Raw genomic sequence first — 14,002 nt, 5'->3', positions numbered from 1 at the left:
TTCGAGAACTCAAAGCTGTAATATCTTCCTCCCTCTCCCCCAAATGGTGAAACAAGAAGCAAGATGCAAGAAAATGAAGTACTGAGTTCTAGCTATATGACCCCACTGAAAAGACATAAAAGATGGGACTACCACCCCACACGTTATACATTTTTCTTTAAATAACAGAAGATAATTTGCAGCAGCATCTGCTGTTATATCAAGAGAAGTAGCTGCAAAACCAGATTGGCTTGTCTGTTTTTTCCCGAGGCATATTTAAAATGTTTTCAAGTGAAGACCAAGACCCCTCGACTACTCAACAGTAAGGTCTTGGTCTTCTGATGCTTGTGTACCCCAAATGTGATGGGTATTCTGTATTCCTGAGCAAAGGACAACACATTGTGAATATCAACTGATACTGATAACAAACTTCTTAATTTTATGAAATTTACAGCATGGTGATTTTAAAGAAAAAAGCACCCCGTGTTCTTCAGAAAACCCAAGAAAAGACAACGATAAATGCCAAGTGAGAAGTTCAGATTACACGAAATCACAAATGTGTTACCTGTTATCTCTCTCACTGTTTGGAATATATTTAATTTCTCTGGATTGATTGCGGCGATTGTGTGATACGGGTCCCTGAAAGATTAAAAGGACAAAATGTGATACTCTGAATAAAAAAAGATCAGGTTTGCAAAGCTATACCATGTAGAAACCAGTATTCAGGAGGTCAATACTTTGCTTTTAGGCAGAATATGCTCCAGATTTCTTCAGACTGTTTCCAATGTCTTCAGACTGTTGCTCCTGCAGAACCTGTGTCTAACTTTTCCCAAGTCATCTTGAAGGAAAATAATGGTTCAAATCATTAACATTTTAGTAAATATGCTCATGGAAAATTAAAGGATTCTAAACAACCATGGGTAACTCCCCTAAAGGATGAATTTTCAACATTTTTTCCAGGAATTCTAGCTCAAATGGTACAGTTGTGATACTGTACTACCAGGACTAACAAAACTACTGCTGAATCATGTGACTATAAGCTATCAGCAAAACAAAACTAAGAGCTTGCCAGCAGTTCCTGACACGTCATTAAAAGGGTGCACTTTTCAGAAGGTGTTGAACAGGGAACATCAAAAAGCACAGATCCTTGCCAAGCAAGTTTGTCACCTGAGAAATGAAATACCCTCAATCTCAGTTAGATATGCTACAGTGTAAAAAGATGAAGCTGACCCTGATTTTGAGTGTCATTGTTTAGTAAATAATCCCAGCCCCCTTCCCCCCCAGTTTTAAAGGAGTAAAGACTCTCCAACTATTTAAGATGACTAGAAGCCTGATCCAAACAAAAATCCTTTAAAAATTCAGGAAAAGATTCTTCTGTAACACATTGTTACGGTATTTTTGTGGGTCTACTGAGGGTAGGAAACATCTTCAGTAAATGCGAAGTATTCATTTCCACCTCTCCTCATTCTGCTTTGTGAGAGACATTGTTCTTGGAATTGGAACACGCAGGTAATCAACCAGGCTGTCTTTAGGGACAGGCCTCACAAGTCTGTGCGGCAACAGACTGATGGGGTCACTTCTAACCATCCTGGAGGCAACCCTCGTTTAGCAGCAACAAAATGAGTTCTTGAACCTTAACATAAAGCCTGGTGGACCATAGAAGCACCATATACACTTAATTTTAACAATTTGGGGCTCAGAAAACAGTAAGTTCTGACTACCTAACAGAAACACAGCATTTTGCTTTTACAATGCATTACTATTAAAAAAGGAAAACCCTTGCTTATACTAAACATGAGGTTGCTGAATGTCACCTCCAAATCGTAACATGAAGTATTCTTTAAAGATACAAATATACATTTAACCCCCTTAAGCAGCCAAATGTATATGTTTTATCAACATACAAAACTGTAGAATAATGCACTCATCTTCTACTATTCTTATTACCAGAGTCAAGATTTTTCAGTGTAACAGGCACAGCTGGATTTTACAGCTCCAAGAATGACAGTTTCAGCTCATTGTGAAACTGGAAACGGACAACCAAATGGAAGAGAAAAAGCTGGTGAGCACCGATGGCTTGCTGCTCCTGCTGCAAGTGCGGGGAAGAGGGAAGCAGCATTTGCTGCTAGCTGGGGCTGTCCATCCTTAAACTACATCTATCCGTGGTATATCCCACCCCTTCACAGGCAGCAACACAAGCAGAAGGCAGCTTGGCTTTTTAGCACCCCAATCAGAAGGAAACAGTAGAAAGAAAGGTGCATCGGACTTCTACATGTCCTACCCATTTTCCAGCCAATGTGTCTCTGTCTCAGGCAGCAGGTATCTATCCTAATGAAGATCACTTTATCCATACACTTCAGCAGAGCACTACCTTAGAAGTATGAGTACTACTGACTCACTAAAATTTAGGTTTACCTTTATCCCACTTAACTTCTGGACACTAATTAAAGCCAATTCATAATTACCTAATTTATATATAAACTATTATAAACAATTGTGCATAAAACCAATTCATAATCATATATATTTTTATATAAATTACTACAAATTCACAAATACTTGAAGTTCAAGTACTCAGGAAAGTGAAAGACAGGCTACAGAATCACAGGATCAAAAATATGACAGGATCAATTGTAATGGAACAGATCCCAATCAAAACAAACAAAAAATTCCACTCAGCATCTTTCACTGAAGTTATTCTCTCCCACTACAACAACTCTTTTAATTCCCAACAGAGAGCTAGGCTTTAAGTCCCTACAGTCTGAAACATTGAAAATACATACTTGTAAAAGCTGCATTTCACTGAGTAAACAAATTTGTAACAGAAGTTAACTAAAAGTTGAAGTGGAAATATGTATTATTGTTGTTGTTCCATACTGTCCATTTACATAATAAACTACTTGTGTAGCTAGTGTCATTTTTTCATTTTCTTTCCATATGATTGATTTGCAAAACATAACAGAAGTTTAAACAAAAAGCTGTTCCAGAAATATAAAGTTATTTTAATTAATTCTCAATTCTTCTTCTCTTCTTTTAATATATACTACTGTAATTTATGCTGTGAAAAATGTAGGGTTGCAGAACTCAGTGTCCTCATACTTGAGACCTGTTGGAGTGAGTTCTCTTCTTAAAGAATGAGAGGCAAAGTACTACACCATTTAAACATTACATGTCCTAGGCTCATACTCTTCTGTTAAAATAGAACAAAATATTTTAACCCTCTGCTTTACAGTCCATAACTTAAGATATTTTTCAGATTAATACATTTTTATCCAAGGTTGGTTTTGGTCCCTTTAATTTAGACAGATTTTTTTAATGAGACTCATCTTGTAACTTTGCACGTAATACAACTTTTGCAACAAAAGCAGTTTTAATACTCAAAATTACATTTCATGTAATGCACTGGAATAATCCACACAAAATTGCTCGTGTCCTCTAGCTGCTTGTCTTGCATTTACTGGAGTACTTCCTGTCCTGTGAGATTTAGTAGATTTACATCCAGACTCTCAGTCAGTCATTTGGCCAGATCAGAAAGTGTGACCGCCTGAGCGCTGACTCCCGTGTGACCTTCTCCAGGGTTTCCAAAAGTTTGAAGCAGCATTTCCTTAAACCACTTGAACCAAAGCTCTTCATCCCTATGCTACATTAACCTTTCACACTGTACTTCCTGCTGGAGAAATGAGAAGACCAACAATGCAGTCAAAGCTCACATTTGCTGGCCTTTTCAGAATCATTGAGCTGTAGGGCCCCACTGATACAGATTTTCAACTGTCCTTCTCATGGCTGGAGTCCAGTTGTAGGTGAAGCATTACAACCAATCACTATGTTAAATCAAAGAAACAAGTCGTTTCTTTCCCTCACCTCAGGGAAATTTGAGCCAGGCAGCCTAGTGTCAACCACTTTATTATAATCTAAACATATCTGAATTTATAGAAAGACTAAATAAAAATCTGCTGGCACTACTCATGCCAGAATTTCATTTCAGATCAATCTGCAGACATTCAGTTAATCACATTTTTGCTATGCCATAAAGCTGCAAACACGGAGTTGGTTTGGGAACTGTATTTAAGATATCAAATCTTGACAACTGGTTGCAAGCGATGTTGAAAGCTCCAAGGAACCTAAAGAGCAAGTTAAAATTTGAAGCCTATGCAGTGGTAGAAGTAAGTGAATACTTTACACTGTTAATGTACCACAAAATATCTGCATACTTGTTGCAATGAAGGGGCAAAATGGTTTAATCTTATTTGTGCATTTTGAGGATTTTTCTCATTTTAATAGGTCCAGAAATACCTCAAAGTTTCACACATAATTCATCATGGCTAATTACAACATGAAGGCTTGAATTAGTAAGAAGACACAATCTTATTTGTGTTCTTGCAATGACAGAAAGAATACAATGCAAGGAAGCAGCTAAGTTGCGTTGGACCTCACCTGACCATCCTTCCCAGGACACATCCCCCTTGCAGCATTTGCACCATGCATTCACCTTTGCTACAATGGCTAACAGGCAGTGCACCTGGCTGGTATATCTTCCTTTAGAAGGAGACATTGGTGAGACTATTAAATACTGGTTCAGTACCTCCACATCTTCAATCATTACTGGATTTAAATACCAGTGAGTTTTGTGTATATCTGCAACTGAAACTTGAATATATACTTCAAAGCTAATTGACAAGAGGGCAGCTTTTTTTTGCACGTATATGCAGTGACAGCCACCCAGGCTATTACAATTTATGCTAGATGAGGTACTCTCTCTGCATATTCTGCACACTAGACTGCTGGTCATACAAAATTTAAAACAAACTAATGGAAGGTAACTTCCCTTTCTCCCTTCTACTCTCTCATCAGCCATTACTGTAAGCCAGTACTGAGGATCTCATAATGGAATCAAAGATCACAGTTGTCTTTTCTCTTTCTAGCACAGTCTACTTCAACCTTTCTTTTCCTAAAGGTTGAATCATAAGAATCACAGTAACAGTTTCCTTCATAATGGAAGGCAGAAAACTAATTTATCCTGGTTCTGCTATTCTGTAAAAGAAGCCTGCAGCCATCATTAAGAGGTGGACGCAATTCATTTCAGCTGGCACCATGACATAACGTCTTAACATTTTGTCACTTACCCATGAATCCCAGTAACAAGGAAGATAAGGTTGCCATTGATCTTGGTACAGTTTATGAACTTGTCAATGTTGCTGGAATCCACCGTCTGAGCTGACACTAAACTCCCTGTTCCAATGCCATCACATGCTGCCAAAACAAAGAGTTTGTTTAAAGAACTAGGAAAAACAATTACTGAATCGGCACACATTGGCCTTCCAGACATGAGTCTTCATTTCTTTCAGAGATAAAGCAGCAGAGAGGTGTTAAAACAGCACCCTTTATCCATATTCCCAAAGAAGTATGTGACAATTTAAACAAACAATAAGCTAAAGTACCCGCCACAGAAGGACATCTGTGTTAAGGTATTTCACACTGGATCTAAAGGCAAGTATGAACCACCCAAAAACCCACTCAAGCCAGCTGTAAACAGATAGTTGATAACTTAGCTCAGACTAGCCTTTTTGCCATGCCATTTATGTGTGCACTACTCGCTGTGGAAACTGAGGGGTCCTAACACTGCTAGCTCAAGAGGTCCCCTTTGTTCTGGTGGATTTGTGAACTTAATCATTCATATGTCATAAGGTTCTTTAGAAAGGACGTACAAATAGTTCTTTACTTATCATCTTTACTTATCATAGCCTTTCTATGTAATTTAGTTGTTTTTTCCGGGACCCATGATGCATACAGGAACAAATTATTCATGACTTCCATCACGTGACACATCCCATCTCCCTACTGGGCTCCTCTAATAGCAACTACCAGCAATACACCCGAACCTTTTACAAATGTGGTAACTTTCCTCCTCACAGAGGAAGGCTAAGAGCTTGAGAGGAACACTACACATGCATTTGCATTCATAAAACTATCTATCCAGAAAAAAAGTTATTTACTGCAATTAGGTTAAAGAGCTGGACATTGCCTTCACTTAGAATTCAGCATGTCAGTACCCTGCCTTGGCAGCGACCTCTGTGTTTGACTGTTTCAGCCATGTGGAGTGATGTTACAGAGTTTCTCAGTAGATTCATTGTGAATTCCCTTCCAGATATGGCTTCCACTAGGACTGAAAAATGGCATAGGGAAAACTGATGGTGCTTTGCTCCTGAGACCATCAAGTAGGGAGCAGAAGTCTCCCTATTGGAGCTTGGAACAGCAGAGTAACCTATAGATTTCAGTCTTCTCAACAGGACTAACAATGAAAAACTTCTAGTCTATGTTTTAGACACTTAGAAAGGAGGTAGAAGATTCTGGGAAAACAGAGACTTTTTAAAAAAAACAGAGGAAATAAATGGAAACCTAATGTTGTATTGACAAGTATGAGACACACCATACTTTGAAGCCAGGGCGTTAGTATGGCCCCTTTTGGAATGGCAAAAGGACAGCTCTAAAAAACTTCCAGGAAATACTTGTCATTAAAATTACATAATAAAGAATTCTTTCAGATTTCTCTAAAAGCAACAGAGAAATCCCCTTCATTTTTATGTAATCAAAAGTAATTGGTTTGGTTATATCACCATTACAACTTAACAAATTTTCATTCTATTTTATATACGTCACACACAGCCTACATAGCTCAAAGTTCTGTGGCTATCCAAAGGCTATCAATATTCTACAACATGCTCATGAAGGGTATTTCATGCCAAAGTAACACCCTGCTCTGTTCTACAACAATGTAGAAGACATTAAAGAAAATTTATACTAAACTACTGCCTACCTTTAGGACAAATGTCAGTGCAGGGCTTGCACATCTTAATACCATTTTCTTCAACCTCCATCTTGGAGCTTGGACATGCACGGACACAAGAGCTGGAATCTACCACAAAGTTGTCTGAAGAGAAAAAGAAGATATTAAAAAAAAAAAAAAGGCAGATACATAAATAATGCTGGGACACATGCTTTTGGACTCTATGTCAATCTGTAGTATTAATTACCTCAGCACTTTCACATTGACATTAAGATTTGATGTTCAGTGTTTTCAGAAATGTATAAGCAAGCAAATTAGGCATGTTTTCAGAGACTTACAAAAATCCATGAATTGTCAGACCTGATCCCCCCATCCTCCCCCGATTTGGTTTTATCATTATTTGTGGTAAAAAGAGCTAGAGTAATTGGAGGGAATCTACTTACATACACAAGTATATACATCTGGGATAAAACACTGCACAAGACTGACAAGTATTTCAATTTCACCTTGTAAAACAACTGACAAAGGGGATATAGACTGATCCTATCTAGTTGAAAATTAATAATGTCAAGAAAAAAAAAAAAAGGAAAAAAAAATTTCGATGAAGTATTAGGACAAAGAATTATATCCCTTAAGTAGTGTATGGTATGCCAATTTTGTAAAAAAAATTATCTTGCTTCAAAAGACCCACTACTCTATTAGAGACAGAACTAAGCCTTGAAAGGCACAGCCTCAGCCTACCATCAATCTGAACTTCTCCACAGAGATTCAAAATATGGATATTTTTTGGGGGGTTGAATTATGTTTCCATTTATTATAGATTACTCATCCTTCTTATATGTAATTTATGTATAAAATAATTACTGCACACCATAACTGTAAACCTTGGCGGGAAAGAAAGGGAGAGCAAGAATATGGTCTCACTTATTTTTCTTTCCAACTAAAACAGCAGTTATCAAAAACTATGTAAGTGACGACCCTTTAAATTTTTTTGTTACATCTCAAATCTGGCCATCATCTGGCATGTGTTTTTTACATGCATGGGATTATTCTTTTTTTAACTCCCTCCTCCCCTCTAATTTTACTCTGCAGCTTTAAGACTGTATTGTTGTCAGTATTGCATGTTTTTTCCTCATTGTGACAGAACTGCTCAGAAAATATTTATGGCAACTTTCTGTCAAACCATCATTATTCCCAGTTCAGAAAAGGGCATCAGTATCATGAAAGCATTGGGTACCAGGTAGTACTGCTGGTGGGCTTATTTTTCTGAACCAGAAATTTCTACCCTTTTACAATCCCACTAATTATTTTAACAGGTCACTCCAAAATTTACAAATGTTGATCTAAAGCATGAATGTAACAAGTGGTGGTCATGAAAATAGAAACGTAGTGAATTCCCTTTCTTTAAGAAAATCACTACAAGACAGGATACTTGGAAAGTGTCAGCGACCCAGAATGTCACTGTCTTTAGTTAACACATGTGGAGACATTTGAGATACTGCACTAATGCACTTAGCTCTCATTCTCTCATTGTTTTTTAAGGCTCCTGAAATGCAACTCAAACTCCCCATCACTGCAGTAAAAGGCAGCAATCATAGCACTTACGTGGGCACTTTTTGACACAAAAAGCCCCATAGGTGTACTTGGCATTGTGATTATGCTCCAGTTGGAAGGTGGTAGGATTGTATACAAAAGTCTGGGGGCACTGCGTGACACATGCACCGCTATCATTGAAATTCATACAAGCCTGTAAAACAAGGGAGAAAAAATATTAAATTAAATCATATAGCTGCTTTTGGTTTTTTGGTGTTTTTTTGTTGTATTTTAAACTAAAAAAAAAAAAAAAAAAAAAAACAGTCTTGATTGTTGAGACTTGCTGCAACAGTGAGGAATGCGACATATAGTTTTCTAACCTTCACATTGGCTACCTAGATTTCTTGCTAGGATCTTGGCAAATGCATGACTTTTTTATAAGGGGTCTTACTGAGCCCCCTTAATTTGAAGCACAGTGACTGTTACAGCAATTCCTACAAAAACATAACAACACTGTAATTTGTTTCATAACTATTGTTACTACTAGCAATCAATTAATTCACAACTCAATAGGACATTTTAAAACTGCCAAGAGTGAACAGCTATTTATCATAGTCAGTTTAAACAAATGCTAATGACTTTTTCAGGGGTCCAACCTTTAGGTTTGCTACAGTGCAAGTCCATCGTCCAGCTGAAAACTGAAATTCCCAATTAGAAAGCAAGAGGGATAAGAACTTCTTTTGAGCTAGCACAGGAGGAGGTAATTTCCCTAAGTGGCAAGTTTAACAAGGTCAGTTGCTTCACACACTGAGAAAAGAAAATAGGACTTTGTATCACTTAGCATTCAAACTCAGCCACCCACAGCTGACAGAGGACAGGGCCCTGACAAATGAAGAGGCAAGTGTGTGGATAAAGAAAGTAATGGTATGCAGGGAAAATAATTGACCATGCAAGGCTGATAATTAGTAATAGAAAAACCTCACCAATTCTGACATTCCTTGTCACCACATATCGTGTCTATGGTTTTAACTATAGTGTATAAAAAACCCGTCGGAGTAATATTCACAAAGGATACCGTAAATGTCAAATTTCATATGTATATGAAATTTGTAGCCTGGCTTGGATCCCTCCAGCAGTTTAAGCCACCACTGCTACTGGATTCTGCTTCCCGACTAACCTGTCTTCCAGAAGCCAGGTTGCTTCAGGAGTTTTAGTCTAGAGATTAATCCTTCTGGTCCTTTTCCAGGTTGTAATAAAATACAGATGGGTTTGAATCTTTTAGAGTCAACAAGTACACCAACATGTATATTGTGTCCCCTCCCCACCAGGGCTGGGACTGAGAGAAAAGTGAACAAGATTCCTCTGTTCTGCTGCTTTTACTAACAGTCCTTATCTCCATTCAGATCAGGACCAGCAGGACTCAGGGAGTTACCTGTCATATCAAAAGATTTCAGAAGGGAGAGACTAATAATGTACCCACGAGAGGACAAAATCTGCTGCCTAAAGGGACAAACAGGGAGTTCCATGATGAAGGCACTGTCCTATATAGACCATGAGCTAAGCCAAACTGCTGATCCTTTCTTTTATGTGTCTTCAAGATGTATATTACAAAAACTGTTCGTTTCTCTCAGACCAGATTTTTTTTTTCTTCTTACAAAGATAAATACAGTCAGTCACTTCTTTACTGGCTGGGAAGTCTGCCCTACCAATAGGGTTGTTATCACTTTTCTGGTTCCATTGGGTGCTCAACCAGGCCCTCCTATGCATTTCAAGCTCTAGATCCAGTTTGGCTTTAAATACAAGATAAGAACATCTCTCAAACTTTGTTTTAGCATGTTTGCTTGCAGTTATGTCAGATAATGATTATTGTCTTGCTTTTAGAACTGAATATGCAAATAACTGTATGGCAGCATATGGAGCAAGATAGATGAATTTTATCTAGAAATATTAAAATCATATTTACAACAGGATGCTGTTGCAAGCTGCCATAATACACAAAAGGATTTGTAGTACTTCATAAACTGTGCTTTTGCTTATTAATAAATACTAATTTAGTTTGTTTCCTCAACACATTTTTTACATCTGCTGTTGACTTAAAAGGTACTCTATCGCGAACATGACAATTCTCTGGTAACAGTTTAGCAAATTTATAAAGTAAAGCACACCAATACTCTTTGGAGAAATGGCACGTCTCAGGAAAAGCTCATCTAGATGATTTGGGAACTTTCAATTTCAATACCATAATGTTTGTGTACATTTGTAATTGTTTGGATAATATATGCAAAATTCTAGCATTTGGTGCTAAATGCCGCTAATTTGTGAATGAAAGCACAGGAAAATACACAGGGAAAAAACAAGGTTCTGTATCTCAGCCGAATATAGACTGAGTATCAACAGCACAGTTGTCTATAGCCTAAAGGGCTACACTTTTCACCCGGCGTGTACTACGCAAGTAATGACTAGTCCTGAAAATTGCCAGACCCCTGCTGAATTTCTTTTACATTGCTCTCAGGCCAGGAGTGGATGAGAAGAAAGCCTTGGGTGCTTCTCTGCTGGATCAGAACAAAAACGCTAGTTGATTTTTAGCATACGTATTTCACTAACTGCCACAATTCAGAAAGTCTAACTCATTTTCTCCAGGTTACAGCTATTACAGGACTTATGCTGCAAATAACTTGTCCTTAACCTTTGAAAATGGACATAGACAAGCTTTGAGGATGTTCCTCAACAGTTATATGGGAACAGTAACTGCATTTTTCCTCTTTCTTTTACCTATTTAGTTTGTATATGACATGTGAAAGAATGTTATTTTCCCATCTCTCTAGCCCAAAGCCAACATAGAACTTCCAGTGAGTGTGGATCAGGTGTACCACGTGTGCTGAATATCTGGTTGTGCAAAGCCCCAGCCACAAAGAACAACTTTAGTAAAACCTATTAGCAGTTAAGTCAGGCCATCACCCAATTTCATCAGCAGTGAAAGAATAGCATTTAGAATGTGTTTTTGAAGCACAACACCTACAACTATCAAACAATATCTGAACAGCGAGCAAGTTTCAGGTCCATCCAGGGAAAGATTAAGATCAGTGTTGGATTGTTAAGCTGCTTACACTTTATAAATAAGAGACTACAAACAAGACAAATTTGTCTAAAAGCCTGTATGTCCAGATTGCCTGGTTTTTAAGGAAGAAGTTAGCCTTTTCCTCTTTTGACCTTAAGCACACAGTAGCATGCATTTGAGGTAGAGTATTTCAGAAACCACTTTCCTTCCATCTCCACTAAGAAGCATGCCCAGTAAAAAAGCTGAATTTAAATGAATTCTGACAGTAATAGGGAACACCCTTCACAGAGAAGCTAAATTGTATTCTTGACTTTCAAATAAAAAGCACACAGAGCAGTAATAAAAGTCATGCTCAAATGTAATGATAAATACTTCTAAAAATTCCCTATCACCTCTAAAAATTAATTTTAGAAAAGCAAAAGATAAAAACCACAGAGATTAGCATATTAATGATTCCCAATCAGTATTTACAAATCTCGTAGATCTGTTAATGGGTAATATTAAGTAGGTAAGTGATATTAACCTAATGTGAAAAATATTAAATGCTAAAATTTGCGGTCTAAACCTGTGTGTGTGTATGCAATACATTAAAAGGGACAAAATTTTGAATTTCATGGTTTAAAGCATTAAGAATTTGCAGTGTGACTGCCAGGAAAAAGAAAAATGAGAAGTCTCATACATACAAAGCAATCAGTGTCTTTAGGTCCGGAACAGCCTCCAGCGCATTCCCGGTGGCAACAGTCGCTGACATAGGGCCCATAGCACCGTCCATCACACTGCTCTGCACATACTGTCTTTGTTACTAGGAGGAGGCAGGAAAAATTATCATGTCAGAATCAGAACTAAGGAGAGAGCTCTTCAACGGCACACTGAGGAAAACAACAAACTGAACAGCATACTGAAAAACCCTCAAGTTTTAAGGTAATGCTTCAATGGTACTGACAACTCATCTCCTTCAGAATACCTTCAAAATACACTCTTTAGGAACATATATGTTGCTTGAGGACCGTGGAGGAAGAATTTTTAAGTGTTTGCTTTTACCCTTGTAAATTCAGGTGGAATTTTATTTTCAAATTACTAGTTCTTGTAAACAGCTGATGGAAGGATACAAACCCCACTCCCCAATAAAATAACAAAATAGCCCATCAGTTCATGTGAGTTTTCCGCCATGAAGAACAGCAACACTGAGTAAATAAGTGAAATTCAGAGTGAGGCCAGCAATCTGAGAGCCAAAAGCTGTTCTTGATGGCAATGGTATAACAGAACTCAATACAACCTGCAGATTGGAACACATCTGGAAACACCACCTACCTTTTCTAAATATCACAATTCAGCCTTCATTCACAGGGAAACAACTATAGTCTATCAACTGGAAAGCCCAGCGATTTAAGTGGTACCACACTACTGTACCTCAGGGCTTAGTCTTGCGCAAAGAATGATCAACAATTGGAGCATCTTATTCCCCTCACTTGGCTATAGCCTCTATCTTTATTTTATGGAAAAAGAAATTAACATTATCCGCAGGACTATACCAGCCACCACCTACAGAATGTGAGGAAGCTGTGCTGTCAGCTGTCGTTTGATAAAAGCAGGGACGTTATACTTCTGTAATTAATCTTTACCATTTCTTTTGTTAAAAGTATTTAATTACTTCTCTATGGAAAACACTTTTAAAGAAGCCAGAGAATGCAAAATTCCATCCAACTTTCTGCTCGATTCTACTATTTAATGTATCAGTAACTCCTTTATAAGTACTTTCCAATCCAAATTCCCTCCACTACATGCAGGAAATACTTAAGGTAATGCCAAAGCTCTTGATATACACAATATTTATTTAGGACATAAAAATGTAACTAACCAAAGAGGAGTCATCATTTATAATCTATGGAATAAAGCAAGGAACTTTTAGAGTAATTCCATCTTGCCTATACCAGAGGCAAACCCCCAGGCAGAAAACACTTTCAAGCCTTATGCAATCTGACTTAAGAAATAAGGGAAATTTCTGTAAATGCACTTGCTATCAACACTGCTGGAAAAACAGAGTAAGAGGATTCGTTTATTTAAGTGACAGCATTGATAAACATTAGGACACAGATATGAAACAGTGTCATATGTTTAGCAAAACACACATGTAACAGCATGCCACCATCATGCCATTAACTGATAGGGACAGTATCTCATCTCATGAAAATGAATGAGGACCTCACTTAGTCGGTGACTGCATATTGTTTTCTGCCAGTTCACAGATTGGTCCGTAGAGCCTTGATTTGCACTGGACTGGGCACTATCTGCTTCGACCTCAAAGGGAGGTGAGGGCCAGATTTATCCTGATTTTACACAAGACCGTCTTTGCTAGAGGCTCCCCCTTTACCATCAGTGGAGAGGCACAGAACCAGAGGATGTTCCTTTCATTCTGTCCCATGACCCAAATCCTCTGTGTTCACCTGTGTCACTCCTCAGACAAGGAGTTGGCCCCCAAGCCAAGGGGGCACCCTTCAAATGCTCTGCCTCCCTTTTACACAGCAACTGTTCATGACCATGTCTACCTTGTTTTTTAAAATGACTGCTCCTCTGCCCCCACTTTCTGCCCCTCTGGCTGGGGTTCCCACTGCCAGTGGCAGGGCAGGCCCAAGGCCATGCACTGAACC

At 38.1% G+C, this 14,002-nt stretch overlaps 1 protein-coding gene across 1 annotated transcript in view; it reads right to left on the bottom strand.

Moving 5' to 3' along the window:
- Nucleotides 1-14,002, bottom strand: part of ERBB4 (erb-b2 receptor tyrosine kinase 4) — a 412,269-nt gene that overhangs the window by 177,710 nt on the left and 220,557 nt on the right. Inside the window, exons 6-10 of the mRNA XM_035891859.1 lie at nt 12,038-12,156; nt 8,369-8,510; nt 6,794-6,907; nt 5,103-5,229; nt 545-618 (exon numbers count right to left, since the gene is read on the bottom strand). Coding sequence (XP_035747752.1) covers nt 545-618; nt 5,103-5,229; nt 6,794-6,907; nt 8,369-8,510; nt 12,038-12,156 — 576 coding nt within the window. The remainder of the gene's footprint in view (nt 1-544; nt 619-5,102; nt 5,230-6,793; nt 6,908-8,368; nt 8,511-12,037; nt 12,157-14,002) is intronic.

Source organism: Egretta garzetta, unplaced genomic scaffold, assembly GCF_000687185.1.
Source record: "Egretta garzetta isolate BGI_Z169 unplaced genomic scaffold, ASM68718v1 scaffold230, whole genome shotgun sequence".
Taxonomy (NCBI): Eukaryota; Metazoa; Chordata; class Aves; order Pelecaniformes; family Ardeidae; genus Egretta; species Egretta garzetta.
This window is presented reverse-complemented; position numbering and strand designations above follow the sequence as displayed.